The sequence below is a fragment of the Episyrphus balteatus genome, chromosome 3 (assembly GCF_945859705.1).
Source record: "Episyrphus balteatus chromosome 3, idEpiBalt1.1, whole genome shotgun sequence".
In the NCBI taxonomy this organism is placed as follows: domain Eukaryota; kingdom Metazoa; phylum Arthropoda; class Insecta; order Diptera; family Syrphidae; genus Episyrphus; species Episyrphus balteatus.
This window is the reverse complement of record NC_079136.1, coordinates 91,491,865-91,506,307: the sequence shown is the minus strand read 5'-3', so window position 1 is coordinate 91,506,307 and position 14,443 is coordinate 91,491,865. Positions and strand designations below refer to the sequence as shown.

Below are 14,443 nucleotides of genomic sequence, written 5' to 3'. Positions count from 1 at the left end.
TTAGTATTACTTCTTTCAAGAGGCTCAATGGTCTAGGGGTATGATTCTCGCTTTGGGTGCGAGAGGTCCCGGGTTCAAATCCCGGTTGAGCCCAATTTTTTTATTTTTTTTTATTGTATATTCATTTATGCAGAATGGAATATTGAATAATGTGTTGTTCTCTTAATGGAAAATGTAATTATTTAAGAGCAAATTTGAGTTGTTTTTCTTTGGTGGTATTTTTTTAAAGATGAATATACCTAATCGTTTGTGACGATTTTGTTTGTTGATAGTCTCTACAATCAATGAATAATTAAACGCTAGACCGACTAAACTGTCGGCCGATAGAAAGTTTGTAGTGTGCGGGGGCTCTAAAGGAACAAACAATTGAGATTTGTTTTGTGCTTTTCATTCTTCATTCTTTTAGTTTAAAGGTATTGGCCAAATATTTCAATTTTTTCTTAATAATTTTTCTTAATAGTAAAAATGTTATAAAGTTTTAAGTTCACAATGAATAAATATAAAATAATAATAAATACAATATTTATTTATGAATAAAAACAAAATACAATACAATATTTATTTATTGCCCAATCAACATTATGAAAAAAGTGGACTTTATTTGTGGCTTAAATTATTACAATTTTTAGTAAGTTTAAGGTATCTACGGTGTGTTAAAGTAAGAGAAACATTTAAATATCTATTGCAAAATCAAAAATATTTTCGAAGCCATCTGCATCACTTTCTAGGGTTTCTAGTGGGAAAAAACCATCACATTGGACACGGACACGTTCAGAAAACGTTAGGGACTAAACATTCAACCTCAATTTCTGAACGGAAATTTAGGTAGCCGAGTAAAACAAGTTAGGTAGATTTTTCTTGCCTAACTTTTTTTGGCAGCTAATCAATCAGACGGGAAATTTACCTAAATATTTAGTCCCTAACGTTTCTGAACCTGCCTATTATATGTTTGTAAATGTTCACTTCTGTACTTTTTCACTTAAAAAAAACCTTTCTGGATATTTACTTTTTTTTTAAATTGCTCAGCAGTTCGATCTTACATAACAGAAAACCCGTTTAATGGATAAATATGAAAATTTGTAGAATATGCAATAAACTATATGAAGCTTCCAAAATAATTACATACTCCTTGTTAAGTTATAAAAAGAAATAAAATAAAATGCACGACTGGGGTCGCACGTACTTGCTCTTGCAGTTCAAAGCACTTTTATGTTAGTCTACTTGTAGATTTTAAAAGCTGGATCTAAATTTAAAAAAAAATTGATATTGGGGAAGAGCCGACATTTAGGGCAAAATTTTGTTAAATGAAAAAAAATTTTTTTTGTTATTTGACTTTTTTGAGAAAAAATAAAAATGCAGTTTTATTGCCACTGCTTTAAATATTACGTATACAAAGTTTAATCAAAATCGTTAGAGCCGTTTTCGACAAATTCGTAATATCGTATTTTTTTGTATGGGAGGTATACGTTCTAAACGAGATATAAAAAAAAACAAAAAAAAAACCAACTTTCAGAATTCCATAAAAATCATGTGTACCAAATTTGAAGAAAATCCATCCACCCGTTTAGGCTGTGAAAATGTGTACAGATGGACGCACAACCGCACAGACGCACGGACGGAATTGCGGGTATTGACGGTTTACGCTGGTGTAATGATATCGCTTTCAAAAAAAATCGGAGTGTAGTCTGTATCTGTATATAAAAAATTTCAAACATTTTTCAAACAAAAAAAAAATAAAATAGTCTGCTGATTTTGTTTAAAGTAATTTTTCATATGAAAAAATATTCTTTTTAAAAACATTGTTTTAAGAAGTTTATTGACGATTTCTTAAAGATGGCATATCAATTATGTTTTTAAAATTATTTAAAATACTAAATCCAATTTTTTTCCGTGCCACGTAGTTCGGTTTTTTGTTTTTCCTCTTCTTTGTCTTTCTGTGCTATGTTAATTTCTTGTGTTATATCAGCCGATGGACTTAGTTTCTAGCGCTGCAGTGTCTCTAGTCGGTAAGATTAGATGTAAATCTAAATGAAATAATCCAATTTGTCATTCATTCATTTTACTAAGTTTTCATTGATTCAAAAACTTCAATATCGATTAATAAATTGCCGGCTAAAATCAGAGATTCGAAACTTGAATTTTCACGAGTTGATTTCAGGTCGCAAAGGTCGAATATGACTACTATTAGTCCAGTGCATTTATAATTTGACCCAGCAGTTTTCATTTGGTGAAAAGGGGGTATTTAAAAAAAAAAAAAAGTATTAATAATTTTTGTATTCATAGCGATACCAAAAAAAAGTTGTACAGCTGAGTTGTAGAAAATTTTTGAACAATCTTTTCTCAGAAGGTTTTTTTTTTAATTTTGATAAAAAGTGCTCAAAACTTAAAAATTTTCTTTTTTTTTACTTTTTTGGCTTGTAACTTTTTAAATATTCAGAATATCGAAAAAAAGACCCGAAATTTAATTGTCTACGTTTTTTGTACCACCAACTTTTACCTAGGTTGAACACAAGTCGAGATATGTAATTAAAACTAAAATCCAAGATGACTGCCAAAAAATGTAATCAAGAGGCGAAAAATCAGGGGTGGTACAAACTGCTGGGTCGGCCATATATGAACATCATAAATGCACTGTACTATATGGGGATTGCAACATGACAAAAATTAATATCGAACGTTTCCGAACCTGCTCATTTATTCATTGTTTTTACATTACGTATTTAAAATAAACAACTGTATGTACTTGTGTAATATGTATGTATATTCAAAACCTACAACAGTAAACAGTAGAGCAATAAACTTGTATAAATAGTTATATTCTATATTATCTGTTGATGAGTCACAAATTCACGCCAAAATAAATACCCTGTATGGGTTAAATCAAGAGTTCAAACTTTCAGCCAGAACATCTCCCAACTATGCATGTACAAACAAAAATTAGTTTTCCACTTGACGTTACTACCCAAGCTCATCTCCAACTCCAATACTATATTGGAAATCTGAAACTTTTGTATATAAATACTAAGTAAACAAAAATGATTAGAAGTCGTTCTAATAAAAAAAATGTTACCGTGCTCATTTTCTCAACATGAGTAACAATTTTATTTAAATCAAACTATTTTCATTCAACAGTTATTTATAATACCCATACTATTTCATTTTCCAAGGTTTGTGAAATAGCTTCATTGTTGCAAGTTCTATGACATCTTCTTTCCAAGAATTTGTTTCTCAACAAAGATCATCTCATTACTCATTTGCATTGAAGAATTCTAACTGAAAATTGCTTACTTAGCAAAATTCACATCATATCATCTCTTAAAACAAAGACTAAGGTCGACGACAGCTTATTGCCATAACAATGATTTTATTCAATTAAATGTTCCAATTATTGCAATTACACTTTTCCAACAATAACAAATAGTCGAAATCATCAAAAAAGAATTAATTATAAAAAAGAAAAAAAAAAATAATAACCAAAAGAGGCCATACGTTGAACGATGAAACACCCGATTTCGCAATGAAATGATAAAACAAAAAAGAATTAAACCAATACGTTTTTCAATGTCAGCAAAAAAATAATTCACGTAAAGACCCCAATTCAAATCTGACGAAAATTGCACTCTATAGCAAATGTGCATATCACTAAACAATGCGTTTATGGTTAGTTCCACTTGTAAACCCTATTTTCTGATTGACCATTGAGCCATTTGAGACATTCAAGTTTGAACAGCGAAAGTGAATAGTTCTATCACCTCTTGATCAGGTGGAATTAAAAAAGTTATAGTGATAGTTTGAAAAACGATGGCAAGAGTAAGTTTTCAGTGATTGTGCCGTGTTAATGGAAATAATAAAATAAATAACTTTCTTAATATCGTGTTTAGATAACCAAGTATTTATTGCTTGCGTTGATCGTGGCAGTGGCTTTCAATCATGCAGTTAAAGCCCAGGAAGAAGAACCAGCAGCTGAACCAGCTGCAGAGGGAGAAGTTAGTGCTGCAGCAGCAGAAGAACCAGCCGCTGCTGCTGAAGAGGAAGCTGCACCTGCAGAAGAACCTGCAGCGGTGGAGCCCGAGGTGGGCGATCCAATTGAAGAAGACAATGTAAGTCAGCAATTTTCCTATTGATTTCAAAATCTTCATAATTTATATAATTTTTTTATAGTTCACACTTGGCTCAATTAAAAAAGTTGGATCATGGTTGTCGAAATTCGGTTGGTGGAATATTTGGAAAGGAATTGGTTTGAAAAAAGCAGGCGATTGGTGGAAGTGGGATAAAATCTTCAAAGAAGACTGGTGGAAGAAAAAATGGTTCCTCTTGGGTTCTCCTCTTGAAGAAGAAGAATCGCGAATGATGTTGGTTTTATCCGATCCTGAGGCCAAATCGATGGGTTTAAATGCAGAAGAGGATGATGCCACTTACTTTCTAGCTCCCCCAGGTTTTGAAAATGAACTTGCAAAGAGAGGAATCGCAGTCAATCCATCGATTGTACCAGCTACCAAAAAACAAAAAAAGCAACATCTACAACAAAGACCAAAACAGCAACCACAACGACCACAACAGCAGCGACCACAACAGCTACCACAACAACGACCACAACAACATCAACTATATAATCCTTATCAGCTTCATAATACACAACATGCTCAGTCATGGTTACAAAGAGCTTTTCCAAGCATCGACGTATACGATCGTGAGGGTGGACAAGGATCTGAAATTGATTATATTCGTATGAAGCCAAATACGCAGAGCCCATCAAGGAGCTTAGTTGATTCATTAAAGCAACAGATTCCAGATATTATTCCTCTTGGGCCATCAGTTCCAAATACCCCCATGTATGCTTATGATCAAAGTGGGGTCATGCAACTACTTCCACAAGAACAGCATCGACAATATCAGATGATCAATGAGGACACACAGAATGCAGCCGTTCTTCAGGAGTATCAGCAAGCGCGTACGGGTTTCCAAGAAATGACTAAAATTCAAAAACCCGAGCTATCGAAAACTACTCGTGCCAACTCAAATTCTGAACCAGAAGGACTTCTTGTCCCAATCCCTTTTCCCAGAAGTAATTCAATAAAAACTAAAGAGGAGATCGAGAGGGCCCTTAACAGCGAGCAAACTCAGAAGATGCTTGAGCAGTACGCGAGAAAGAACTGGAAAACTATCAGAAAAGATGCCATCATCTTGAAGTTTGTACCAAAAACTGACATGGAAGCACGCCCATCGGTTAAGCGACAGGCTACCTTGACCAAGGAAGAAATACCAACAAAAATCTCTCAACCACGACAAATGATGGGTGAACACTTGCCCGAACAAGTTAATTCAGCATACGCCAAAGATTTTCATCAATGGGCTACGCAGCAGGAGAGAACGATGCAAATGCAGGATCAACAGCAGCGATCCCGCCAAATGAACCCAGTTCAAATGCAACCTGTTTCAGTACAACAGCCACGTGAGGAAATTTCTCAAATGACAATGCAACAAATGCCTATGATGCAACAGGGTATAACAACACTTCAAGAGCCTCGTCAAATGATGATTCAAACACCACAACAAACTCCAATAATGCCTATTCAAGATCCACGACAAGCTCCTCATGAGCATACACCTATGATGCAACAACAACCGGTTATGCAGCAACAAAACCCGACCAGTCAACAACAAACAATGATACAACAAGAACCACGACAATGGGTTCAAGAACAACCATCAATGCACCAAATACCGCGTCAGTGGATTCAAGAACAACCGCAGCAACAACAAATGATTATTCAACAAGAAATCATACCGCAACAGGAGCCAAGACAATGGATTCAGGAGCAGCAATGGATGCCAGTCGATCCATCTATTCTTGAAGAACTTAAGCCCCGTCAGATGACCCATCAAACTATGGATCACACTATTCAAACACAACAGAGAACTGAAGGCCTAACCGTTTCCGATGAAGGCAAACTGGACATGAAGGAAGATCAGCATCCGATAGTATCGGAGATGGGACCACAAACTGAAGATAATGCTCGTTTCTTTAAAAAAGGTAATTTATTTGGAGTTAATATCAAAATGCATTCCCCTAATTTGCTTTCTCATGGTCGATCAGTTTTATTGAAATCAAGACCAACCTCTGGCGCTCATTATGAAACTCATAACTATAACGTCTACACTTCGGGCTCTGGAGGCTATGGAGGTGGCCATGGAGGTGGCTACGGGGTAGGTTCAAGCTATGGCTCAGGTAGCGGTTATGGTGGTGGTTCTGCTGGCTACGGTGGAGGTTCTGCTGGCTATGGTGGAGGTTCTGCTGGGTATGGATCAGGGTCAGGCTATAGTACTGGAAGCTATGGTGAACAGAGTTATGGAAGTCACGGTGGTGGTTATGGTGGAAGTTCTGGAGGCTATGGCGGCGGCCATAGTGGAGGTCATAGTGGCGGCTATGGATCAGGTCATGGTGGTGGCTATGGAGGAGGCCATAGTGGTGGCTACAGTTCAGGACATGGTAGCAGTTATGGTTCAGGTCATAGTGCCGGCTATGGTGCAGGACATGGCAGCAGTTATGGTGGTGGTCATGGTGGTGGATATCGCACAGCTGAAATGGGAGAAAACCCAACGGTAAGTTCAAAATTTCTGTTCAATATACAATTTCATCCGCATCCCACACACACAAATTCCCTGCCTAATCTTAATATAATCCCCTCCGTCCAAATTGCACACATTCATCGTACTAATATCCATCCATTTTGTTGTTTTTACACAACATGCCTCCATATCATTAACAGGCGACGATTTTTTAGAATATAAACAAGCACCAAGATCCAAACCCCTATAGCAGTAGTACCATTGTTCACACTTATCCAAAAATCCTTCAGCACGTAGATGAAACAAAAATGTTGTCCTATTCAAGCGAATCGCCCCAGAATCAACTAGCAGAAACTAACTCAGAAGACAGTGGAAATCAAAATGAAAGAACAATCACTGAACAACTTTCACCAGCAGATAAAGCGTCAAGGTTAGCAAGTAAGAGTAGTTTAAGCTATAAAAATCCTTATTCAGATTATAGAGCCCAATCATATAGATCAAGGCGTCAAGTTTCAATAACACTTCCTGAATTAGGTAATAAAAGTGTGTGTAGGTCAAAACGGAGTATTTCATCTTTGAAAAATGATCGTCGATCAAAACGTCAGGTATCATATGGTGGAAGCCCAAGCTATTCTCCGTTTGAAAGAATTCCAGCATCTTCCTTACAGAAACTCAGGGAAGGTTATAAAGACAACTTAAAGGAGATAACTTTGCAGCCGAATGAAGATCCTGCCGAAGCCTTAATGCGTTTAAATTCACAATCTATACAAGAAGCTTTGTATAGAGCTAATTCCGAACCAATAGAGGTGGACGGTACTCCGGGTCAAACAGTCGTACACAATGAGGGAATGGGTCAAACAATTATGCATAATCAGGAAATTAGCCAAGCGCCAATGAGGCCTCAAAATCCAAATACTAATTTGCAAATGTACCAAAACCAATGGCCTTCCCAAACTCCATTGTATACTGTTGAGAATGTTGAATCTCCATATAATAATGGAAATTTTTACCCAGGCACAGCTCAGAATGAAACAATTCACACTGTTCCAAGTTCGTATTCCAGTCCTTACATAAGCAATATCCCAACTTCAAGAGGTTATAGTGTACCGCATTATAGCAATCCTGAACAAACCTATGGTAATGGTATGCAACAGAACTTTGGAATCTTACCACAAGGACGAAGAATAGATGCTCCTGTATACGGAATTCCAAACGTTCAATCAGTTCCTCTACAGAATTTTCCACCAAGATACGATGCACAACCCAGAAATTCTGTTATTCAACCTAATATTCCAGTTGTAAATAACCCTGCCTACTTCTATCAACAGCCGGCTTTAGCGCAAGCTCAATACCAAGTACCATCAGCACCAATTGAAAATTACAATCAATTTCCAGCTACAGCAAAAGGATTCAAATCTCCTTTGCGATATTCCGATCCATTTACAGAAATTGCCGAGACAACAGTTCAAGACTACTTAGGTGGTCAGTTATTGAATCCGTCAGTGAATTCCATGAACGGTATGATGGAATCCATAAAAGACAGCCTTACTAAATGTTGTCACAAATGCAAAAAAAGAATTTTGAAAGGAATAAATTCCGGGTTAACCTCAGAATTTGAACCAGAAATCAGAGAGGATTCTGAAGAGTGTTTAACTTGCAAAGATTCCGAAGAAAATGTATCTAATTCGAAACATAACAACCTTGTCAAGAGCACAAAACCCACAATACATAACGATGAGAATTCGGAAAATGTTGATCCCTCTTCAAAATCATATAAAAATGAGAATAATTTACGTTATTATCGAGAGCCTAATTCTATAAGGCGACAAAAAACTACACAAGCTATGAGGACTAAAATTCCAAGATCTGAAAGTGACAAAGAAAAAGATGGAGAACATATGGCTACTAAAATATACGATGACCTGGATTATGATTATAATTTAGAAGGGGACTATGATCGAAATCAAAAGGCATATTCTCGTAGATCGAATGAAGAAAGAAAACCAAAAGAATTTCAAAATTCAATCAGAGTGACTAAGAGTCCTTCACCGATTATCTATCAGAACAATGATTATATAGACGAAAATGAGTACATCTCCAACAGAAGATCTGAAAATACGAGATCTGAGAATTACCGTCCACTTAATAGACGCGGTCCTTCACCAAATTTAGAAAAACCATACAATAATGGTTATGAAAAACGTAAGCTTCAGGAAAGCAATGGGTACAAACATGTAAGCGGTGATCAAGTTCGAAAACAACGTCCAACAAGTCTGTCGAGGCCAATTGAAAACAAAGCGAGTGGGTATGATTATGAAAAACAAATACAAAATGAAAGGTCTCGTAAAAATGCAGATAATATTCACACTACAAATTCCGCACGAGTTCGAAAACAGAAAACTAAACAAGAACAGAACAACGAGTCCCCATATAAAGAAATCCAGAAGCAGCTTAAAGAACTTGAGTTTAATGCAGAAAAGCTTGGTGACGATGATGATAGACAGCATAGTATACTTGAGAAAAAGACAAAACTTATAGAATTGTTATATTTTTTGTATGAAATGAGCAAATGTAGTATGGGAGAACAGTGCCAGAAAACAAAAGAAATAATTGAGACAAGTACAGTTTCATCGATTGCAAACGATTCTATAGAGGCTCCTAGACCATTGAGTAGACGTGTTAAAATACCCAGAAAAAAAGAAATCAAAAGTAATGACTATTCAACAGTAAAACATGTTGAAAATAATGAATCTAGTGACGAGCGTGGGTATATAGTAATGAAGAAGAATGGTGAAAATGTATATGATCCTTGAAAATATTATAGTTTTATGAATATTAAATTATTATTTTAATTTATTTAATTTTTATTTATTTTTTAAAAATTGATTAATTTATCTTCTTAATAAAGAAACGAACTGAACATTAAATTTCTTAAACAATTAAGAAAAACCAAAGTTTTAAAAGTCATCGTGGCTAATTTTTTTAATTTTCTAACTTTCTAAATAATTTAAAAGCTTTTTGAATAATTTTAGCTATGCATGAATTCAAAATCTGTTCAATTTTCAATATTTGAATCTCTCTATTTTAAACAAATCGAAATTCAATCAGATTCAATCAATTTTTTGTAATTATTTTTTTTTTTGCTCCGAATTTATTCCTCAATACAAATTTCATTAAATGGAATGGTTTGTAACTTATTTTAAAAATTCTTTTACTTTATCATTCATGAACTTGAACTCGAACTTAAACGTGAGTTTGATCGTATTTCAATGAAAATTCATAAATGTTTTTTTTTTTTTCAACAACCATCTACTACTCAACGTGTTTTTTCATTCGTTTGCTTTTACTTCTGTTTGTAATTTTTTTTGTTGTCAATTTAGCTCAGCGTTTTGAACTTATTTGGTGAATTGACCTTCAAATAAGAAACAAATGTGAAACAAAATACCTTCAACATTTTTTTTTTTACTTTTTTTAGACGTTTATTTATATTTTTTTCGGCTTTTCATGTTTTTATAATAATTTTTGTTCTTTTATTAGTATTACAACTTCTGATATCTGCCATTTCATTTAAGGAATACCTACTTGATTTGAGAAGATAATTGGTGTTCACATTATGAGCTATTGTGTGATAACACACTTAAAAACACTCTTAAAAAGTTGAATTTCATTTTTTTTTTTTAAATTCAAATGATTACAAAAAGACTGATAAAACTTTGGAAAATATTTTTAGCACAATGATGAAAAAGTTTGATACAAAGACTTTATCAGAAAGAAAATTATGTTAAATAAGTTATAAGTTTAACATTAAATACTAATTTAACTTGATGTAGTATTAAAAAAAAAATAAAAAATTCTTATAATGTTACACACTTTTCTTATAATTATATTTCCTTTATATTTTGTTTTGTTTTCATGAATCACTCGACATCCATCACATTATTACAATCTTCAACACCATCTCATCTTCATTCATTTACATCAAAACTCCGACTTATAAATTTGAAATCCAATTACCAAGATTTAGATACCAAGGATGTTTTGGTAATCAAGAGGCACCATTTGTAGGTGAAATAAATTTTTTCTCATATACACCAGATGTCATGCAACCGTTTATGGGTTTGCGTGATGTTGATCGGGAAGATGATCCATGGCATCGACCACATAGCTATCATGATGGCAATCTTTATCATTACTCAACTGGACGGAATCGTGTTCGTCGTGAATCTGCTGCTTCATCATTTGGTTCGACTAAAAAGATGTATTTATATGAGATCGGAGATTATTCTCAATGGAAAGCAAAAAAGCAATTGGAACAGATCATCAGTGCTTTGAAGGAACCATTTAATTTTAATCCATCTCCTAATGGTTATCCATTTACATTTTCACCATTTCGATCAACTTCTGGTACGACGACAAAAATTACAATAAAACCACCAGTTGTCAATTATTACAAAAATGATGATGAAGATATAATTATAGATTCGGGTGTGGGACAAAGAATGGACAATATATTTTAATTAAACAAATTAACAAAATGTGTTTTTGTTTTTTTATTTCATATCATGTACTTTTTTAGGATTTTTGTTGTAGGTACTCTGCATTTAATCAAAGAGTTTATTTTGATAAATTGAGGAATGTTTTTCTATGTTACTCCATTCCTCTTTTGAATTTAATCGATTCAGAGATTTCAGAGCATCTAATTTTGTTTTAATCCTATTCGAAAGTGCTTTTCGTTTCGCTATTGATTTGTTATTCTTTAAAAGTTTCGACGTGGAAAAATATGGATTTGCTTTTGCATACTAACATACATTCTAGCTATGGAAAGGTGTATTGCATAGAAATACATAATAATAATAATTTTCTTTGTGATAATAGGTTAATAGGAACCTAAAAGTCGCGGGAACATAGTATCTGATATAATTTACAACAAAATGTTTAATTGTGACAGTCAGTGAAAAGTCAACTAAGATCAACTGGTTTTATTATTTAGTCTAGTTTTGTTTTCAGAGTATGTACCTTGCAGTTTGTTGTTTGCCTAATGGGTCACTTTGGAGTATGTGTAACTTTTATTTATTATTTAAAAATGATAACTGTTAATGATTAATGTTTTGATTTTTTAATTGGATAAATCTTGAATATTTCAATATTCGAAAAAAATTAATTACCATTGACTACAACACTGCCCAGCACACAAAAGATTTGCAGACCAGACTGTTGTTGATTATTTCTAAGTGAAGATGCTGATTCCGAAAAAAAAGATAGTTTTTCTCTAGCAGCTTGTGTTTCTAAATTGTTCATACATAAAAATGAGTACATATTATTTTTTTTTTGAAATAAGAAAATCCGGAAAAAAAAATGAAATTGTCGCAAAAATGTGAAAAATGAAATATCTCACATCAACCAATTTGTAAAACCGTCGTTGGCGGAGTTTGGCGGTGAAACTCGTTTGACAGAAAACAACCGGTGTATGGTTGTTACACTAGAAGAGTATCGGTTTTCAACTTGTAGTCCGCGGACCTCTGGAAGTCCGTGTAAGATTTCAGCTAGTCTGCTACAGCTTTTCTACACTCCTACTTAAATTTAACGCACATCCAGTGGCGTAGCTAGCACTTGGGGGCCCTGTATACCCATTTTTTTGGAAGCCCCCTCCATCTCCTAGACTTGGATACAGCCTTAAGCCTTAACAACATTGGCTCGAAAAGTGAAAATTTTCAAACGCAGTTTTGTATAGTTTAGAAATTTGAAGTTACCCAGACCCAAATGAAATGCTTAAACCTCGATTTTGCAGCTCGATTCAGCGATTCATCTCGGCCTAGGTTATCTACTTCAAAATATGCAAAAAAAATTTGCATTTTTTCGTATTTTGAAAGCTAACTTGTATTTTAAAACCATAAATATTTCAAAAAGAGTTGAGCTACAACATTGGGGTTGGCGCCATAAAAGCTATAATTACTAACAAAAAAATTAAAAATAGCAGGTATTTTTAAATGGTGACATAGCGACAAAGCGACAGGCGACATTGCGACAAGGCCATTTGGCGACAAGGCAACAATGTCGCCGTTTTTTTAACACGATTTTCGAGTTTGCTGGGCTAAAATCTATACGAAAAGTGTAACTGCACTTGGTGTCCAAAAAATTTTTTTTTTTTTTTAAACTAGTGTACCTAATTATGTAGTTATGTTTTGAAGGAAAGGTATAACATATCGTCGGTCTCATAAGGAAACCTCGTAACTCCACCTTTTTTTCGAAAATTACTTTTGAATGCCATTTTTTAGAAAATATGTCATGTATGGAGTAACCCAGAAAATTTTAAGTCATTCCGAAAACCCAACTTCTCTGTTGTCTCTCTACTCTTTCGTCTCTCCTGTAAAATTTTGATTTTGGGAGTTACGAGGTTTCCTTTAGAGGCCGGCGATATGTAGGTATATGATTTTACTGCGAAGAAGAATATTATACCATACGTTTCTTTTTTGCTAATTCTGTTTTAGTTTTGTTTTGAATATTAGATTAAAAATTCTATATAAAATTCGCGTATCATGGACAACAGTTCGTTAAATCGACACAGCATTCATGATGTCCTTTGGATATTACCCATGGTGGAATTCATAAAGTACCTATATGTAAAGGACTTGCATAAACCAAAAGAAGTCCGATAATATGATTCGCAAAAACTTGTAATCCCAAAATTAAAATCCTGCTCAACACTATAACATATTTAGTAGGTAAAGCCTTTTTTTTTTTACATGAGGGGTGATGATAAAAGTATTTTGAAGCTGATGTTTCGCAAAATTTAGACATTATATAAAAAAAAAAAAGGGTTGAAAAATTGGTTGAGAAAGTGTCAATAAAATTTATTTTTAATTACCTGTTTCACTCTAAGGTAATCTCTTTTATAATGTTTATTGTTATACCTATACAAAGTTTAAAATTCAAATCTTTTAATATTAACGACATGTTTGTAGGCACGTGGTTATGATTACTTTATTCATATGGTAATTTTGCAAAAGTAGATGCGAGTAAATGTCCACCTCTAAAATTGAAGCCTTTGGGGGTTATTGTGGTGTGGCATAGGTATATTTAATGTGAGTTTTATGGCAAATTTTGTAGAATAAATACTTGTAGGTACTCACTTGAAATTGGACAAAAAGGGTTTAATCTATGGAGTACTTAATTAAAACATGAACAAAATTTTTTTATAACAGTAGGTACCTAGTTAAAAAAAAAACAATAAATAATAAAATATGTTTCACTAGGTCAAATGATCTTACTTTTATTGTTGCAATCGTTTAAGAGTTTTTAGGAGATATGAATATCTAATATAATGATCTTAAGTTTGTTTTCATTCATATCGATAGTAAATAATTTCGCCTAGCGGCGAAATTCTTCGAATCCAATAGAAACTTTGTACATACCCAACCTTGACCCCACCTCAAATCCTATAGTGTGCCCAAGCAGGGGGGTTGTACCCATCTCATTTTGATACGCCTTAAACTTTATATCTTTACCATTTTTATTTATTTTTAAGTATTCTTTTTAAAAATATCGCAAGATTCTTAAGACCAATTTAATGGCCTAAGCGAAGCAACGAAGTTGTCTGAGCGGGACAGAGGATGCAAAAGGGAGTTTAAATTTTGAAAGCGGGCCAGTCATGATACTTTAAATTTAAAAAGCTGTTAATACTGGCCAAAATAGCCAAGAAAATGAAAATCTGATGAAAAGGTAATTTTCTTATTTTTAATTTTCTCAAAAACTAGAGAAGGCATAGAAGCATATCTATGGTTTTCAGTATTTGATTAGAAATTAATTGAGGCAGCTTATTTCATCTATTAATTTCATATTTAATGTCACAGTCATGATAAAAATTCTATTCAAT

General features: G+C 33.8%; 1 protein-coding gene and 1 non-coding gene across 4 annotated transcripts; both read left to right on the top strand.

Moving 5' to 3' along the window:
• The first annotated feature begins 21 nt into the window (after positions 1–21).
• Trnap-ugg (transfer RNA proline (anticodon UGG)) lies at positions 22–93 on the top strand. The gene has a single exon. It is a non-coding gene; the product is annotated as a tRNA-Pro (tRNA).
• A 3,358-nt stretch (positions 94–3,451) lies between these two features.
• LOC129914103 (uncharacterized) lies at positions 3,452–11,105 on the top strand. 3 transcript variants are annotated; one of them, XM_055993169.1, is made up of 6 exons: positions 3,452–3,810; positions 3,882–4,100; positions 4,162–6,034; positions 6,098–6,603; positions 6,786–7,000; positions 10,595–11,105. In XM_055993169.1, the coding sequence occupies exons 1-6, from the start codon at positions 3,802–3,804 to the stop codon at positions 11,085–11,087; spliced, it is 3,315 nt and encodes a 1,104-aa protein (XP_055849144.1). In that variant the 5' UTR covers positions 3,452–3,801; the 3' UTR covers positions 11,088–11,105. The 3 variants fall into 3 exon arrangements, with proteins under 3 accessions (XP_055849144.1, XP_055849145.1, XP_055849143.1); XM_055993168.1 differs by having other exon boundaries at positions 3,457–3,810; positions 10,589–11,105; XM_055993170.1 differs by lacking the exon at positions 10,595–11,105 and having other exon boundaries at positions 3,456–3,810; positions 6,771–6,903.
• Positions 11,106–14,443: the final 3,338 nt, after the last annotated feature.